The following is an 18,770-nucleotide window of genomic DNA, read 5'->3' as shown; positions in this document are numbered from 1 at the left end:
AACTACTCTGACTGGCTCATGAGCAGACGGTAGTAGGCTATAGCGGTAGATTGGCTTTGCAAAAAACCTGGAGCGTTCTATGAAATTACGCTTTAAAAACAATAATCGCTCGATCACGCAAATTTGATCTTGGGAAGTCAAAATCGTGATTAAAATTCGATTAATTGTGCAGCCCTAGCTCCAACATATGGTTTTACTCCCCCTTAAACTATAAATTGTAGTTTTTGCATTTCACTTTATTCCCGGAATAAACAAATGAGTCGACCTGTTGATTAGTGGGTTTTAGAGGTGATGATGGTATGGTTTATTTGGATAGATCCAGGCGAGCTGTTTTCACCTTTGTACAGTCTTCATGCTAAGCTTGGCTAACCATATCCTAAATCTAGCTACTTACTTACTGTTACACACAGATTTGACTGCTATTGATATTTCCATTTAACTCTTGGAAAAAAAGAAATAAGTGCATTTCCCAAAACAACATGTTGAACTGTCTGATTGGTTGTGATGAGTCATCTCATTCTTATTTGGAAGTATCTGGAAGCAGGGTGGTTATTTATTCCTCTGTGTCAGGAGGAAGGTGAAACAGAAACAGAAGGACGGACGCAGACTCACACACACACACGCGCACACACACACACACACACACACACACACACACACACACACACACACACACAGCTTTTCATCTGACCTTGGAAGTAGCACCGTAGCAGAGCATCACACACTTGTCTGGGTTCAGTGTGTGACGCAGTGCTTGCAGTCCAGGGCCTCTGTAAAACACACACACGCACGCTACAAACACACACTCTCCCAAATAAATCCATGGCAAAATGTCATGTCATCAGTGTAACAGAGCATGAAAGGCTGGCTGAAATAGAGCTCTCTAAGTCATGGTTACAGTGGCTGATATAATCTTAACAAATTCCCGTTCTTTTTCACTGAGGGAAAAGTGCTATGTCAGATCTGGCAGACATCCTCTTCCTCCCACTCTTCCTCAGCACCATGTGACCGCTCGCTTATCCTCCTTTTGCGTAAACACACACACCCACACACACAGAGTGGAGACATTTTTATGATTACAGAAATATCTACTTGCATAGGATTGGAGCAGTACGAAAGCCAAGTCACACCAGCCACGATGCTCTGGTTCCATGTGTCAAGTTGTTATTCTAATTTCATATGATGATTTCATATGCAAAATGATATTGGTTCAGGCTTTTATGCTGTACATTAATTGTAACTGTACATTGGAGGAGACTGCAGGGCACTCAGAGTTTCTAGCCAGACTGTTACATCACAGTGCATTACTTGCTTTCCAACAGTCTACAGTGTTATATACTAGTTGCCATTTACAGCACCCTGGGGTTCTCTTTCCCAGCTTCACTTACAACCCAATGTAAACACTGCTTGAATGAATTTAGAGCTGGGTGATATGGAAAAAATCAAATAACATGATATTTAGACCTAATAACTCTATCAATAGTGGTGCTTTCGCTAAATTTTAACACAATGAGATGTTTGATAAATATTCACTAGCGTGGATATAATGACTAATTGGGTAAAGTGGCATGTATCTAAGTGAAAAATGAGAACAAGATTTTCTGAAATGAGTCCAGTTTTGAGCGAGAACGCTGCTGCCTCTGGGCATTTGTGCACCAGTCTGGTGGGTTTGGTGATAGCAATTTCGGATCTGTTTCATGTGGAACAAAAAGGATCCTGCTCTTCAACATAAAGGTCTATCGCTGTAGGTTTCTTTTAATGTGATGTTGACACTTTTTGTGGACGTAAATTGAATCTGCGCAAATCACAGTGAAACGGCAGTGAGAGCACAGTCAAGAGAGGGATTTTATATGATCACTCGTGTGTGCTGTAGTGAGTGTGGAGTCTCTGGAGAATTCCAAGGATTGGGAGCTGAAGAGCAAGGCTATTTTTATTTGTAATCTATTATCTATATTTATTTGTATGTGTGTATGTGTGCTGCTGTGCTTCCCTGCGTGTGTGTGTGTGTGTGTGTGTGTGTGTGTGTGTGTTCGTTCGTTCCTTGCTGGACGGGAAATTAACAGCTGCGTTGGTCTTAAACTAGCAAAGACACTTTGCGTCTTTCTTTGAGCTGTGCCGGGTGCTAGATAGGGGCCTGAGACTGCAACCACTGTCTTCTGAAAATCTGAACAGTTTTTACTGATCCAAACACACACCTCCAAAGAGGCACCCATACTCTATGACCCGAGACAAGCTAAGGATGGAAACTGTGTCTGATATTAAGGGTTAGCTGGTTGCCACAGATCCAGGGTACAAGCGGCCGAAATGGGTTTCCTCAGGAGGGTGGCTGGCGTCTCCCTTAGAGATAGGGTGAGAAGCTCAGTCATCCGAGAGGAGCTCGGAGTAGAGCCGCTGCTCCTTCGCGTCGAAAGGAGCCAGTTGAGGTGGTTCGGGCATCTGGTAAGGATGCCTCCTGGGCGCCTCCCTAGGGAGGTGTTCCAGGCACGTCCAGCTGGGAGGAGGCCTCGGGGAAGACCCAGGACTAGGTGGAGAGATTATATCTCCAACCTGGCCTGGGAACGCCTCGGGGTCCCCCAGTCGGAGCTGTTTGATGTGGCTCGGGAAAGGGAAGTTTGGGGTCCCCTACTGGAGCTGCTGCCCCCGCAACCCGATACCGGATAAGCGGATGAAGATAGATGGATGGATGGATGGATGGATGGATGGATGGATGGTTGCCACAAATTACATTTGATTGGATTAATGAATGCAGGATGAGTCATTTAAATATTTATTTCAGACAAAATAACTACTTCACAATCAATATGTCCTCCTTGGCCTATGTTCCTTTTAAATATAACCATAAACATAAAAAACAAAGATGTGCCAAATGTTTTAAAAATAGAAAAGGTGTCTTCTAATCTGAAAAGGTGAGATTATGCCTCCTGAAATAATTCTAACTGGGGCGTCTAGTAGGAGTTTTAAAACACTAGGTTTTGTAAAGTACTCATAGATTAGTCAGTTGTTTGGCATTGACTTCAATACTTAAGAGAGTTATTCTGTGCAGAAGGGGTTAACATTTTAAGTGGCATGTAAATTTGCATGTAAAATACATGCAGTATTTTGAATGAACTTTGGGAGTATTGCAATAATACAAACTGAAGAATGTAAAGTGTCAACAAATTAACTGCTGTAAATCTAGCTAAAAATATACAAAAGAGAATAATACTTTGACTTGCAGGCCACTGTTCACATCATCCACTGGTAGAAGTAGTCAACTGGTATGTAGGGCTGCAACAAATAATCAATTCAATCAATAGCTGCCATCAAATTTCATCATTGATTAGTTGGATTTATGGTATGATGCATAGCATAATAAACATTACACTCCAGTGTCTTTCAGATAATTGTTGTGAGCTACTCTGTAGTCTGGGTCTTATTTGTGTCCGTTTTAACACAGCAAGGTATATTTTGAAATGGGAAATGTGTAGGAACCCTGAATCAGAGCAAAGGTGAACCCAAACAACATTTGAGTTATGATTCAATATAATTATGTTTGTCAGAAGAAAACAAAGGGAAGGAATGAAGCCTTCCTACCTCCAGGTGTGCTCATATGACTGCGGAAGCCTCATCAGCTTGGCTCAAAAATATAGGCTACACTGTAAACTGGTTGGAATCAGATATGCCACCCAAGTGACTGTCAACAAAAACATACAGATACATGTACAGAGGGTCTCTCTGTGCTCAGGTCTCAGGACTCTGCCTTTCCCTTCGCTTCTGTACATCATCCCCCATCACCCACTGGTGCAGGTCATGGGAAAAGAGTCCTCATTTCAGTCCATTTGTTGTTTTGGCTGGGTGACCTGCACCTCTCCTTAACCTGCATAATTTTCTGACCTCTGACGAGATGAATGTTGGAGGCCAGAGAAACTACAAACTCATGATCTTCTGCTATTTTCACAACCAACCCGTGCTGATTGGGCCCGGTTAGGGTGACATGGAACTGCAGGCCTGTTGGACCAGGCTGCAAACTTATATAAGGCCATAAAAAGCAGTCCAGCTCTGGGTTTCTAGAGTTGTGCTTTTAAGCAATCTTTTCTCATTTCTTTCTCTCACTGATAAATTTTAGTAAAGTTTAGTTAACTTTAGTTAAAGTTAAACTGACTACAAAACATATCACCATTTCAATAAGAGATGCAACTACATGAGTTCATTATTTTCTACAACTGATCAGTTAAAAAATGTCATAAATAATAACCAGAGTTGACAACGTTTCATTTACGGGATTGGTTGCGTGCCGCCGGAGGTTCCACCGGAACTTCTTTGTGTTCGCTTTCTTTGTGTTGACATTCTAAACTCTGGTCGATTATGGAAACATCCTCCGAGCTAGAACCAACAATTAAATTCTATTAATCTTTTTTATTTTGAGTAATGTTCTCATCACACACTCGACAGCCATTCTAATACCAGAGCTCACCTCCCTACTAAAACAAGTTCTTTCCCATGGCTTTTTTGGGGAGACACTGTTATTGCGTCCAGCGCTTAGCACAACCCAAGACAATTGTAATTGATTGAAAGAAATTCCAATAAACCAGAGTATGTTTTTCTCCTATCCAGGAATGTTGTCTGGACCTCTTACATTTAAGAAGTTACAACCAGAAAATGTTTGGTAAAGGATAAAATGAACATTATAATTTATATATTTTAAGACAATTGGCATTGAGTCATGACCCCACTACAACGTGTCCCAGTATGGCAAATAATGGACTGAACAGTGAAATGAATGCCAGTTATTTGCCTCCTATATTGCAATAGCACCTGATCAATCATCATGACTTATTCTGTAAATGACATGATTTTATTCATAAACTGGCTTCATGTGTTCTTTTAATTTTTTAATGCTTTTCATTAAGTTGAGAGCCTACAAGTGAAGCTTCAAGGGCTTTTCTGACACACACACACTTAAAGTCTCTGAACTGAAGCTCAGTGAAGGCTGCTGTTGTGTTTCAGTGGGAGGCCTGCTAAAAATGTCTTCCTGTCTCTTTAAGATCAGCCGTGTCAGATTCTCTCAGCAATGATGCTGCTGTGAAGCTGAGATCCAGAGGAAAAAATGGGTCATGTCCTCGTAGGTGAAAGTCCCTGAAGGGGAGATAACCACGAGACAAAGGGAGAAACTGTCAGCTGCATAATGTGTAGTCAGAGCTGACCCAATTAGCAATATCATGTAGTAGGAATCGTTACACACAATGAATCGTTATAAAATCATGATCTCGATTCACCCTTTTCACAATTTAATTTTGAAATAACTTTGATTTAAAAAAAAAAAAAAAAAAGTCATGTTTTAATGACTGATGATTCTCATTAAATTTCACAAGCCAACTGCATCACAAAGTCTACGACTTTCTTCTGTGAGTTTTAAACAGACAGTTTTAGAATAGGTTTTAAAGTGCTCCCAAGCGCTGCAATGCTCTCCCTTCTCTCCATTGAAGCCTCTATACAGGCTTGTGGTGATGAGCAAAAAATCTGTTTGGTACTGCTAATTTGTTTGTCATGGTCAAAAAAATCATGGCAGAGATTCGTGATATCAATTCTTATAAAAAAAAAACGTGATTCATATTTTCCCCATGAATCGTACAGGCAACATGTAGCACATTGCTCTTGTTTTTTACTGTGGTAAAATGATGTTATTTGTGTTTAGGACCTCACTCTGTCTGGAGAGTGCCTTAAATTTTAAATATTAACACATTTTAAAATCAATTAACTTATCAGAATCGATGATTGAATCGTTCTAGAGAGAATCATGATGCATCTAAGAATCAATTCTCCCCCCCCCACCTTTAATATATATACAAATTTTTCTAATTTTTTGCAGTTGATTTTCTTAATACGTGTTTTGTATTTTTATTTCACTAGTTACTTTTTTTAAAGGTTTTATTACACGTTAATGCCTTTGATACGTCTTTGTTTTTGTCTGCCATAAGGAAGTGTATCCTGTTACACTGGATGTGAGAGATTATGAGGTGTGTGTGTGTGTGTCTCTGTGTGTGTGTGTGTGTGTGTGTGTGTGTGTGTGTGTTTGTGTGTGTGTGTCCGCCCCTCTGCCTGTTTGGTTGACACAGCTGTTGCACTGTTTTTTCAGGTTCTTTCCCTTCTGCCTGACTGGTGCGTTCCAGTATTGTTGCGGCTCTATCAGGAGGTTAGGAAGGAAAAATCCACAGTGCTGTCTCCTCCTGATGTGATTTTGATCATTTTTAGTCATCAGTGACGCGAGTGTGCTACGTCCACTTTATTATTCTATTATAGTTTCCTTATTCACATGACTCAGTATAGGTCAACATAGGAGATAAAAGAGAGGAGTGAGGAAATAGCTTAGTAAATATAGCGTCACAATATGTTTCCATCCAGCTCACCCTGAAAAGCTACATTGTCTTTGACAAAACAAAACATTTACTGTATATATTTAAAAATGAAAAGGATCATTAGCTAACTAGCAGAACTGCAAAACCGGCTCCGTCTGTCTCTACAAATGCCATGTTTGATCCTTTGGTTTATTGTCTATATACAAATATTGTATAATGCACCTTTAACTTTTGTTTTCAACATGACAGACTGTAATCTTTAAATACATATTCCCCCGGACTAAATATGTATTGATAAACAATTTTAACTGGAGTTTTTTATTTTTTTATTTATCAACTATACCCCTTCATTGACCCACATGGATTACAAAAGCTGTGTTTTTGCTCCTTGGTTCACCTTTAGAAGACGATTTAATACAATATGTAATGTGAACGTTTTATTTTTTAATCTGCATTAATGTGTGAGAGACTTTTGTTTTTAGCAGTGTGACATCTTGAAACATAAAATCACTTAAAAAAAAAAGTTTATACTAATACACTAGATCTATCAGTTCAGTGACTGGAGCTGCTTTTATCTGAAACCCTTTTATCAAAAAAAAATGCTGCAGCACAGAACAAGAGGAAACGCATCAGCTGCAGCAGAGGAAAAGGGCAAACGAGGGACGGATAGAACCGCTGCGTCTTCGTTTGTCTCATCCTGCAGCCTGAAGCCGCTGCTGGATGAAAAACAGCTTTTGACTTTTTAGGAATAACCGTGAACCAGCTTTAATTTGGCAACTGTTACTTTGAGCTTTAGAACAGATTTGTCATCAGCTCCAAAGACAAAGTACTCTGTCCTTAATGAAACAAAAGCCTGTGTGTGTCAGTTTTTGTTGCTTTGGTTTGTATCATTTGGTTTTGCTGTTGTGCTGACACAGCAGCTTACAGAACAAGACACAGAAGATGCTGGAAATAGACTGAATCAGAGTCGGGGATTCTCTCTGTCATTCAGTGAGAATAATATTGGTACTATTCCAAGATCATCCGTCCCACAGGAGGTCAGACACAGCTCCTCTGCCTCACAGGAGGTGCAGGCCGGGGTCTGGCTGTGTTTCTGGATTTACTCTGTCAAATTCTAGTCAGTCATAGTGCGTATGCTGCATTTAAAGGACCATTTTGTAATTTAAAAAAAAGATCAGTTATGTATGTACATATTTACATACATAACTGATGGGTTTTAAAAGTCTGACACTGTGGGCCCCTCTTCCAACAAATTAAAGACAACACTCATGAGCTCCCATTTTAATAGAGAAGCATTAAAAAAAATAATTTGTCATACCTCAAAATTTTGAGGTGAGGGTTTTGATGTAAACAGGCAATGTCATTTTAAACAGTCTTGATATAACTTTTTACTTGTATTTGGTTAAACTTGTATTTACTATTATAATTATATCTTTTTAGGTGTGACATTGGACGATTTGTCTAGGGACAGCAGACGTAAAATAGCCTTTTGGCTAAATCTGGCACATTTTACATTTTATATGTATTATTAGTGTGCATTGTCATTGTTAAATAAACCTGAAAAAGAAAACGCTTGACATTTAGTCAAGACATTTTTTTTCTTCCTATATTTGATCGACAAATATGCTAAATAGCAGTTTGTTTTCAATGTATCCATGGATGTACAGACAACTATATTAATACACTGATCAGGAAGGCTGGCTCCGTGATTGGCTGTAAACATGACACATTTGAAGCTGTGGTGGAGAGGAGGTCTCTGAACAAACTGTTATCTATCATGGATAACCCTGACCACCCTCTCCACCCCACACTGGTCCAACAGAGGAGCTCCTTCTCAAAGAGACTCCGACAGCTTCGATGTCGCACGGACCGCTACAGAAAATCCTTCCTACCACAGGCAATAACACTATTTAACATGTCATCTCTGGGTGCTAGATGAGACTTTTAGACACCACACTACTGCACTAAGTGTAACCTGCACAATTGGTTTATTTACATTTAGCATTCATTTTAGCATATTATTTAAGCAGTTGCACATTTTGGTTTTCCCATCCTGTATATATTCAAATATTTGTTCTTTTATTTTATTCCTATTATTATTTCATTTATATTGTATGTATGTATATTTTTTTCCTAGTATCTCAATTATATTTATATTCAGTGTTGTGTGACTGATGTATGTGTGCTGCTGTAACACCGTAATTTCCCATTTTTCTTGGGATCAGTAAATATCTATTACTTTGAAACTGAAGAAAATGTGATAATCTTCAAGTTCTGAAGTTGTCTTTTTCCTTATGTGGATTTGTATTTATTCGTGATGGACGTTGAAGATAATATCTTTGTTCTTGTGAGTTACAGTAAAAGTAGTGGGTCATGTCTGTGTGTTCAGATTTGAGTTACAGTGGTGTGAAAAAGTGTTTGCCCCCTTCCTCATTTCCTGTTCCTTTGCATGTTGGTCACACTTAGTGTTTTCGGAACATCAAACCAATTAAACAATAGTCAAGGACAACACAAGTAAACACAAAATGCAATTTGTAAATGAGGTGTTATTATTAAAGTGAAAAAAAATCCAAACCATCATGGCCCTGTGTGAAAAAGTGATTGCCCCCCTTGTTAAAACATACTATTGTGGTTGTCCACACCTCAGTTCAATTTCTCTAGCCCACACCAGCCCTGATTATTGCCACACTGTTCCACATCAAGGCATCACTTAATAGGAGCTGCTTGACACAGTAAGGTCCACCAAAGATCCTAAAGCTACACATCATGCCGAGACCCAAGAAATTCAGGAACAATTGAGAAAGAAAATTGAGATCATCAGTCTGGAAAGGGTTATAAAGCCATTTCCAAAGCTTTGGGAATCCGCGACCCACAGTGAGAGCCATTATCCACAAATGGCGAAGACATGGAACAGTGGTGACCCTTCCCAGGAGTGGCCGGCTGCCCAAAATTACCCCAAAGCGCAGCGACACTCATCCAAGAGGTCCAAAAGACCCCACAACAACGTCCAAAGACTGCAGGCCTCACTTGCCTCTTTAAGGTCAGCGTTCATGCCTCCACCATCAGGAAAGACTGGCAAAAATGGCCTGCATGGCAAGTTCCAAGGAGAAAACCACTGCTGACAAAAAAAAACTCAAAGCTCGCCTCAATTTCTCCACAACACATCTTGATGATCCCCAAGACTTTTGGGACAACATTCTGTGGACCGATGAGACAAAGTGGAACTCTTTGGAGGTGTGTGTGTCCAAGTATATCTGGCGTAGAGGAACACTGCTTTCATAAAAGAACATTATACCAACAGTAAAATATGGTGTGGTGGTAGTGTGATGGTCTGGGCTGTTTTGCTGCTTCAGGACCTGGAAGACTTGCCGTGATAAAAGGAACTATGAATTCTGCTGTCTACCAAGAGATCCTAGGAGAATGTCCAACCATCTGTCGTGTACTCAAGCTGAAGCGAACTTGGTTTCTGCAGCAGGACATGATCCTAAACACACCAGCAAGTCCACCACCGAATGCTGAAGAAAAACAAAATGATGACTTTGGAGTGGCCTAGCCAAGTCCTGACCTGAATCCTATTGAGATGTTGTGGTATGACCTTAAAAAGGCCGTTCATGCTCGAAACCCTCTAATGTAACTGATTAGGACAATCTGCAAAGATGAGTGGGCCAAAATTCCTCCAGGACGCTGTAAAAGCCTCATTGCACGTTATCGCAAACGCTTGGTTGCGTTGTTGCTGCTAAGGGTGGCCCAACCAGTTATTAGGTTTAGGGGGCAATCACTTTTTCACACAGGGCCATGATGGTTTGGTTTTTTTTCACCTTTAATAATAAACACCTTCATTTACAAATTGCATTTTGTGTTTATTTGTGTTGTCCTTGACTATTGTTTAAATTGGTTTGATGTTCCGAAACACTTAAGTGTGACAAACATGCCAAGGAACGGGAAATGAGGAAGGGGGCAAACACTTTTTCACACCACTGTATGACTCTGAGAAGAAATACGACTTTTGGACCGTCAAGGGTTTTAAAGTAATTAGCTCCATGAGCTGTGTCGACGCTGCTGACCATGTTAATAGGTGGTCACATCAACAGACAAAACTACACTAACTAATGTATTGCTAAATTCAAAACACTAGCAGTATGCACCTTTGCCGCACTTTTCTCTCTTCAACTCTCCCTCACAGTTTGATTCCTCCAATATCTGTTCAAGCCAGGTCCACCCACTCGCTTTGAAAAGGGCCAATGAGCAGCTGGTTTCTTCATCACCTGGAATAATTCACCATTAGAGGCAATAAAACACAGACTGATTTGAACAAATCCCTGATCTTTATTTGATACGCATACTGTAATCTTTTTTTGTACAAGTCATTTTTAATCTGTGATAATCCATCAGTATCTGAGTGGCCTCAGGCTTTAGCAGGGGCCCAAGAGCTTAGCGGTTTACATGCACAGCGATCCAGCATAACGTTAAACAGTAATTCAGCCTAAATGGATTTATTCTAACATCGCGGGCAGATGGTTGACACAGTGATCAGGCTAATATCAGTAGCATGGCATAAACATGTCCATCGTGCCGTGACTTTACAGTGGATAGGATTCCTTTTCCTCTCTGGATCTTTGAGATCTCTGAGAAGCAAAGCAGAATCCCTTCCCAACAGTCTGTGTTTTTATGCCCTCGTTGTCCAGAGGATTTATTCTGCTGGTAGGATCTGTGCTCATTAACCTTGTTGGAGGCTGTATTTGCCTTTAGCTGTTGTTGTCCTCCAGTGTAGGAATATCATTATGGGATTTTTTTTAATATATATATATATATATATATATATATACACACACACACACACACACACACACCCCCCCCAGTAGGGATGGATACATCATACACACCCATCAGATTCCTGATGTTTCTTTTCTTTTGCAGAGATTATGAATGATGTAATCAAGAAGGTGAAGAAGAAGGGAGAATGGAAGGTAAGATGTTCACAGTTACAAGATTATACCCTGAAATAACAAAACCCTGGTCGTAATGGAGAGGAGAGCTCCAATGTGTGAGCTGTGAATCAAATACATAATCATATTTTCAATGACTTACACGTCCTCACCCAGACAACCCGATCAGTGAAGTGAACTCTGCAGCATCTTCTTGTTTTCTATAGTTTGTAAAGCTTTGGGTATTTGTTTAATTTAATACACATTTTGCTCTGTAAATTCTGGGAAACAAAATCTGCTAACCTATTCCTCCTCCCTGTCCAATAATTGAATAGTGGCCAATTCAGACATTATGAAGTTGTTGTTTTTTTTTTGCTTAAATTAATATCTTGTGTGTCGAGTTTAGACTGGAAACAATTATTCAATTAATTGATGAGTTAATCGACAGAAAAATATATTGGCAACCTTGAACATTGATTCAGGTTTTAAGTACTTTTTAAAACTAAAAATCCAAACAAGCAGCTTCTCAAATAGGAATATTTGCAGGTTTTCTTAAACTCTGAAAGTAAAATTAATGTTTTGGGTTTGTTGGACAAAACAAGCTGTTTAAACTGTGATGGGCATTTTTTTTTTTTTTTTTTGTATTTTCTGGCCAAACAATTTGCAGTTGCAGTGCTTGAATTGTGATGGAAATGTTCATCTTTCAATAAGGCAGGTAAAACAAAAAAGAATGTTGCATAAGTCTTAGAAAAGTAAGGGGTCATGTAAAGCGAGTCTTTATTGCTTTGTTTATAGTACATAAACCCCGAAAGTGGCTGAAAAATAAGTGATTTACAGTTATGACCTGCTTGTTCTGCATTATGCCACTTATTACATGGCTGCTTACTAAATAAATCATACATTTTTTTTTTTTAAAGATTTTTTTGGGGCATTTTTGGCTTTTATTTTGAAAGGACGGATGAAGACATGAAAAAAGAGAGAGGGAGGGATTGACATTCAGCACAGTGCCACAGGTCAGAGTCAAACCCGGGCCCGCTGCGTCGAGGAGGAAACCTCTACATATGGGCGCCCGCTCTACCAACTGAGCTATCTGGGCGTTCATAAATCAATAATTTGATTTATTTATTACATTGATTTAAAAATGGTCCTTCAGAGTCTATGACTGCACCTGCGTCCATAGAAATAACAGACAGTAGAATGCCCCAATTTCAATTTAGAACGGTGTGTTTAACAAAGCCGGGGAATAAAGCAGAATAACTAAGGCCATACGGTCGTCACAGGAACAGAACACGAGAGTTAAAGCCTCGATTTAAAGGGATGGCAGAGACTTCCACTACAAAACTGACTTCTGATGTCAGTTAAAAGCATGAGCAGGCTAAAGATTGTAATAATCCCCAAAAATGATCCTTAGTGAACATTATGTAAAACACAATTCACAAAATGGATGTATAGTTTGATTGAGGCAGTTTTACTACTGCAACATGTGGTTTGAGTGTTAAACTATTTGTAAAGTTACGGTCTTATTTCTTGTTGCCAGGCACTGATCGTGGACCAGCTGAGCATGAGGATGTTGTCATCCTGCTGCAAGATGACAGACATCATGACAGAGGGCATCACCAGTAAGAGACGATGATCACATTCTCTCCATTGTTTGTTTGTCTGTGTATGTTCCTCTGCAACGGTGTACATGCACGTCTGTTTCTGCTTCTCTAGTTGTGGAGGACATCCTGAAGCGACGAGAGCCTCTCCCCAGCCTGGAGGCCATTTACCTGATTACACCCACAGAGAAGGTACCCATTCTCTCACTCATAGTGACGTGTATTTAGACGTGGGTCCATGGCAGCCGGTCTGTGTGTTGACTCAGCTGAGGCAAACCACACATACACACTTCTTTGTTTCTATGCTCTCTCTCTCTCTCTCTCTCTCTCTCTCTCTCTCTCTCTCTCTCTCTCTCTCTCTCTCTTCCACACAAATGGTTTGCACATTGCTATAATTATTTGTTTTTCTTACATTTTGTTATACCAACCACAAACATAAATAATTACAAAGTCATCATTAGAAAATGAAAAGGAGTCATATTTCAAAGAAGCTCAGTACAGTTTTGTGTTAGTTTCTCATACATTGTTGCTTCAAGTAGGTCTTTCATTTTTCTTTATTCTGTTTGGTATTCATGTTAGATCTCAATAGCCAATTATTGGAAGCTTTATTGCCATGGCGTCTTGAGCAAAGATTTTAAAAGATTTTGCTTGTGGTCATTTGCCTACTAAGTGGTTAATGTGAAGGCGTTGGCAACACCAATTGATCAAAACATCATGGCAATAAAGCTTCAATGAATTAAAGTGTACACAAGACAAGTGATACAGACTGTAGGCAACCCACTCACATGGATTCTACAATCTGAGGCCGTGATTACCTGTTTCTCTCTCCTCAGTCTGTCCACACCCTCATCGCAGACTTCAAAGACCCTCATTCAGCTAAATACAAGGGAGCCCATGTTTTCTTCACTGACTGTGAGTAGGTCCATGAAGACTTCCTTCGGCATTACTGTATGTAATACATTGTTTTTGTTTTAACACATTTACAGGATTTTCAATGTCTTCTGTTGTATTTTTACAGCTCTGTGTAGCTATTTCTTTCTTAGGTAAAGTCCTTTCTTGTAATTTTTATTTATTCGTGGGCACAATGCTCATTGTTGTTAAAGCACCGAATAGAATCTTTAAATCTCCGCAGTTTACTCCCAGCTCACGGTTCACAGTTCATTAATTAGTAATTTTTCAAAGCATCAACAGTGAGCTGAAAGGAAATGGGTTTTAGGATTTAGTTAGGTGCTATAACAAACCAGTGTTTCTTTAATTAAATTGCTTAATTTGATTAATGAACGGTGTACAGAGGTCATCACAGTCCCTTTTTTTTTTATGTTTTCTCTCATTTCTCATTTTGTGGTGCCTAAGAAACACATTTTGAAGCTGTTGTGCTTTTTAGTATTCTAGTTTAGAATTGCATTGAACAGCGGTGAGAGATGAGCTTCATTTAATTAAAAGTTTGGCGCTGCTATGGAAGAGTTACATGCTGCGGTTACCTTTTTACTGTAACTGTCTTTGTAATGTGTTGTGGTGTTCACATAAAATCTGTTGCTACATCCTCTCAACTGATGGACAAGTGTTTGTGAGAAAAGGATAACCTAGTCTCCCAAAAAGGTCTCTAGATGAGTGTTTTGAAAAAGTGCAGATAAACATCATTATCAAACCTCATACGCCATTGAAATAGGTCAAAAATTAATATTCGAAGATATTATCTGGACAAATGAATCAGAATCCCTCTATGTATAAACATGTCTGCTATTAATTAAAATTAAAAAAAAAAATTCTCAATGTTACCTTCCCAGCCTGCCCTGATCCTCTCTTCAATGAGCTGGTGAAGAGCCGCGCTTCCAAAACCATCAAGACTCTGACGGAGATCAACATCGCCTTCCTGCCCTACGAGTCTCAGGTAAACATCCAGCTGTGTGTAATGGTATCGGGTAGTGACGGCTACTCTGGCAATGTTAGATAACTTCAGGGATGCTGCTTGTGCATGTGCGTCCAGATTCCTGAAAAAGATTTAAAAATAGAACCATGGGGACAAAATGGCTTTTTGTGAGCCTGAACAGAGTTTTACAACCCTAGATTGTTTAATCTTTCATGTCATTATTCAATGTTCTTTTCCCTCTAAGCAGGCAATGACTGAAAGCTAATGAACTTTTACGGTTTGTTACTGACTGAGTAAAAACCAGAGAGAGAGAGAAAGATCCAGAGATAGAGAGCTTGATTTTGAGTAGCGAGAGATCGATTAAGTGAGGTGGGAGGAGAGAGATGCTGCAAAGAACACAGCCAGGAATAGTAACAGGGAGGTTAATGGCTGTTAGAGGCAGGGATGGAAACAAAAAAGACAAAGAGACTCACACACTAAGGTGGTGGCTTGGCATAATGCTGCTGACTCAGCAGTCACTCAGTCAGTTTACTGCCAGACGGTTCCAGAAAGACTCACATTGTCACCTTCCCTCATCACCTTTCCTTCCACCTGCTTCTCCAACCGTTGCTATATTTCCAAATTCCTGCCTGCATCATGTTTTTCCTCCTCCCTCCCTCAGTTTTTTTTTAGCCCGCCATTCCTCCACCCGTGCCTTTGCACGTTGCTTGCGCTTTCTCTGCTCACTGCCCTCCATCAGGCTTTTTTTCTTTATGTTCACATTTATTCTTATCCTTCTTCCAACCATATTTTTCCTAATTTCCCCCCCTTCTTTCTTTCTTTTTTTCTTTCTCCCTCCCTCAAATCTCCTTCTCTCCGTCCTCTCTCTTTCTATCTGAAGATGCTGCTTGGCCCATAATGCTTTGCTCTCCTCCTGTCTACTCTGATTAATTCAGAGTCAGTGGTTTTCTGCTCCAGGCAAAGTGCTGCCTCACAGCCCCGCCCACAGGCTGATGCTCTCGTCTTATTGGATGAGTCAGGATCCACACAGCAGGCTGTACCCAATGGTAGCCGAGCTAACACAGGGACATGTGACTGTAGACAGATGGGGTGGGAAGAGGGAGTGGTAGCGAGGGATGCAGGAGAGGAGAGAGAAGAGGAATGTAGAGAAGATGAGAAGAGAGAAGGCACAGAAAGAATGGGAGGCGAGAGGAACAATGAAATGAAGGGGAGGTGAGAGGACAAAAAGAGATTGAAGGAGATAAAACAAGGAAACAGTAGGAGAGGAAAGGGGACAGAGGAAAAAGAGTTTAGGAAAGAGATGAGAGGAAAGAGAGAAGAAAGCAAGGAAATTAAAGGGAAGAGGAGAGGAAATGGCAGAAAAGGAAAGAAGAGGAGAGAGGATATGCAGTAGAGGAACAAGGCAATGACAGAAGAGAGGAGATAAGAAAAGAGGAAATAAGGAAATGAGAGATAACAGACACAGGAGAAGAGATTAAAGGAGTGAGACTTTAGAGGATGAACAAAGAAAGGAGATAACAGAATAGGAGAGAATATGTTAATCAGCTATGTTTGATAATATAACACATCCAGCTCGTTTCTGTCCACGGTAACCTGCTGTATTTTACACAGAACAGTTCACATTCTTCATGATAATCTGTTGTTCATGATCACATCAGCGTTTACATCAATAATCAGCCATTACATCGTGAAAACTGTTCCTGCGCACATTACATTAGAAAAGTGTAGGAAGATGGAAAAGTTGAAATCAACAAAATCGGAAAGGCAAGACAGTGTTGTTGCTGAAACAAAGTTTAAGGTGTGTGTGTGTGTGTGTGTGTGTGTGTGTGTGTGTGTGTGTGTGTGTGTGTGTGTGTGTAGGTATACTCTCTGGACAATCCAGATGCCTTCCACAGTTTCTACAGCCCCCATAAGACCCAGCTAAAGAATCCAGTGATGGAGAGGCTGGCTGATCAGCTGGCCACGCTCTGTGCCACCCTGAAGGAATACCCTGCTGTCAGATACCGAGGGTGAGCAGCACCCTCAGAAACAGACAGCTGTGGGTACAGGCTGGTTTCCAAAACAAAAGGCATTTTAGCAGTCAAGGAAATGGCTTATTTGTGCTAGAGGTGTTAACGCTAACCATATATTGAGGATGTTGGTTCCTTAACACTCAGAAAACTACAGATTTCCCATCTGTTATTGTGTCTACCTTATCTATGGGATCCAAGAATGCTCTTCCTGTTATCTCTGCAGTCATAAAAACATTTACACTGGTCAGCGCTCTCTGTCCACTCTCAGACCTCTGCCAGGCCGGGGACGTTTGACCTGCGAGGGGTTTGAGGGGAAATGCTGTTTAAGAGCTACTAAAACAGAATTATAAAAGGTCCGCTCCAGACATACTGTAGGACATATAAAAAAAAAAAAACCCTGCTTGGGATAATAATTTGTGTTTCAATTCCCTCATTGAAATTCTTAAAACGATAAAATAAACTCTTTGAATTTGTTGGAATCTATGAATATGTTAATGTGTAGTGAAACTTTCTCCCTTCAGATGATTAGTGTAAAAACTTGATCTAAGATGATTAGATTTCAAACTCTGTTTGACCTGCACAGTGAAGCCTAAACAGCCAAGTGAAGTAACGATAAGAAAGACGTCTTTGAGCAAAAATATTGTACTCATGTTTTCCTCTGTATTTTCTTTTTGTTTTGTCTCCTCTGTTTTGCTTGGACATTTGTCTTTGTCTGTCTCCCTCCACATGCTTTCAATTGGCTGTCCCTCTGACCACCCACCCACCCACCTTACCTCTGTCATTCTGTCAGCGAGTACAAGGACAATGCCACCCTGGCCCAGCTGCTTCAGGACAAACTGGATGCTTACAAGGCTGATGACCCAACTATGGGAGAGGTGGGTCAGGACAATAACTTTTTTTTCCCCCTGTATTCCTGCTAATGATTTGTTTGTAATAGTTAGTCGCACAGTTGAATTCTACACTTTTATATGTACTTCATACTGTATGTATAACATCATATGTGTTTGCTTGTCTTATCGCTGTTTTCATTCCTGTATCTGTTTGTAGGGTCCAGATAAGGCTCGCTCACAGCTGATCATCCTGGACAGGGCGTTTGACCCCGTCTCTCCCGTCCTGCATGAGCTCACCTTCCAGGCCATGGGCTACGACCTGCTACCCATCGAAAACGACGTCTACAAGTAGGAAAAACACAAATGACAAACATGATCACTTTAGGGGGCAGTGTTTCCATATGTATTAAGGTCTAGGTTGAAGCTGCAGTCTCCAGAATGTGTGTATAAAATATTAATTTCTGCTTCAATCAATTCCTAAATGAGTGTCTTTCAGTCAGGACATTTGTCTCTTTTCTTCAGGTATGAGACCAGTGGCATCGGAGACTCTCGTGAAAAGGAGGTTCTGCTGCATGAAGACGATGACCTGTGGGTGAGCCTGAGACACAAACACATAGCTGAGGTGTCCCAGTGAGTATTTTCTTTCCTACTTTATAAAGCTCTTCACTAAGTCTTTGGATACTGACTTATGCGATATAACAACCTTTTTCTCTTCTCTTACCGCTTCTCCTTGCCTGTTTGTGTTTCTTCGTTAGGGAAGTGACGCGCCAGCTGAAGGAATTTTCTGCCAGCAAGAGGATGAACACTGGGGAGAAGGTAAAGAGGAAGTGTTGATTTGCACAGTCTGAACATACGGTTTTGTCAAAATTCTGGTCCTATAGTGTTACTTAGTACGATGTCTTCAATTCTATTTCCTCCTCCCGAAAAAGGTGTACTTGGTGCAGGGTGCATTTGCTAACTTTTTATATGAAGAGATCTACTTCACATTTTAAAGGAATAGTTGTAGATTTTGTGAAAGAAGCTTATCCACTGTCCTGCTAAGCGTTAGATAAAAAGATCTACGCCACTCTCACATCCTGATATTGCGCTCTTTTGCTTTTGTTTCAACAGACCACAATGAGGGATCTGTCCCAGATGCTGAAGAAGATGCCTCAGTACCAGAAGGAGCTCAGCAAGGTGTGTGTGTGTGTGTGTGTGTGT

The 18,770-nt window shown here is 40.3% G+C and overlaps 1 protein-coding gene across 2 annotated transcripts in view; it reads left to right on the top strand.

The window, feature by feature from the left end:
* Positions 1-18,770, top strand: part of stxbp1a (syntaxin binding protein 1a) — a 50,839-nt gene that overhangs the window by 19,751 nt on the left and 12,318 nt on the right. For both annotated transcript variants that reach the window (XM_032539570.1, XM_032539569.1), the window contains exons 2-12: positions 11,253-11,302; positions 12,798-12,879; positions 12,974-13,050; positions 13,692-13,770; positions 14,646-14,749; positions 16,589-16,737; positions 17,531-17,615; positions 17,788-17,918; positions 18,093-18,200; positions 18,326-18,386; positions 18,681-18,746. In XM_032539570.1, coding sequence (XP_032395461.1) covers positions 11,253-11,302; positions 12,798-12,879; positions 12,974-13,050; positions 13,692-13,770; positions 14,646-14,749; positions 16,589-16,737; positions 17,531-17,615; positions 17,788-17,918; positions 18,093-18,200; positions 18,326-18,386; positions 18,681-18,746 — 992 coding nt within the window. The remainder of the gene's footprint in view (positions 1-11,252; positions 11,303-12,797; positions 12,880-12,973; positions 13,051-13,691; positions 13,771-14,645; positions 14,750-16,588; positions 16,738-17,530; positions 17,616-17,787; positions 17,919-18,092; positions 18,201-18,325; positions 18,387-18,680; positions 18,747-18,770) is intronic.

The sequence above is a fragment of the Etheostoma spectabile genome, chromosome 16 (genome assembly GCF_008692095.1).
Source record: "Etheostoma spectabile isolate EspeVRDwgs_2016 chromosome 16, UIUC_Espe_1.0, whole genome shotgun sequence".
Lineage (NCBI taxonomy): Eukaryota > Metazoa > Chordata > Actinopteri > Perciformes > Percidae > Etheostoma > Etheostoma spectabile.
Note: the sequence above shows the minus strand (reverse complement) of the source record. Positions and strands in the feature narration are given on the sequence as shown.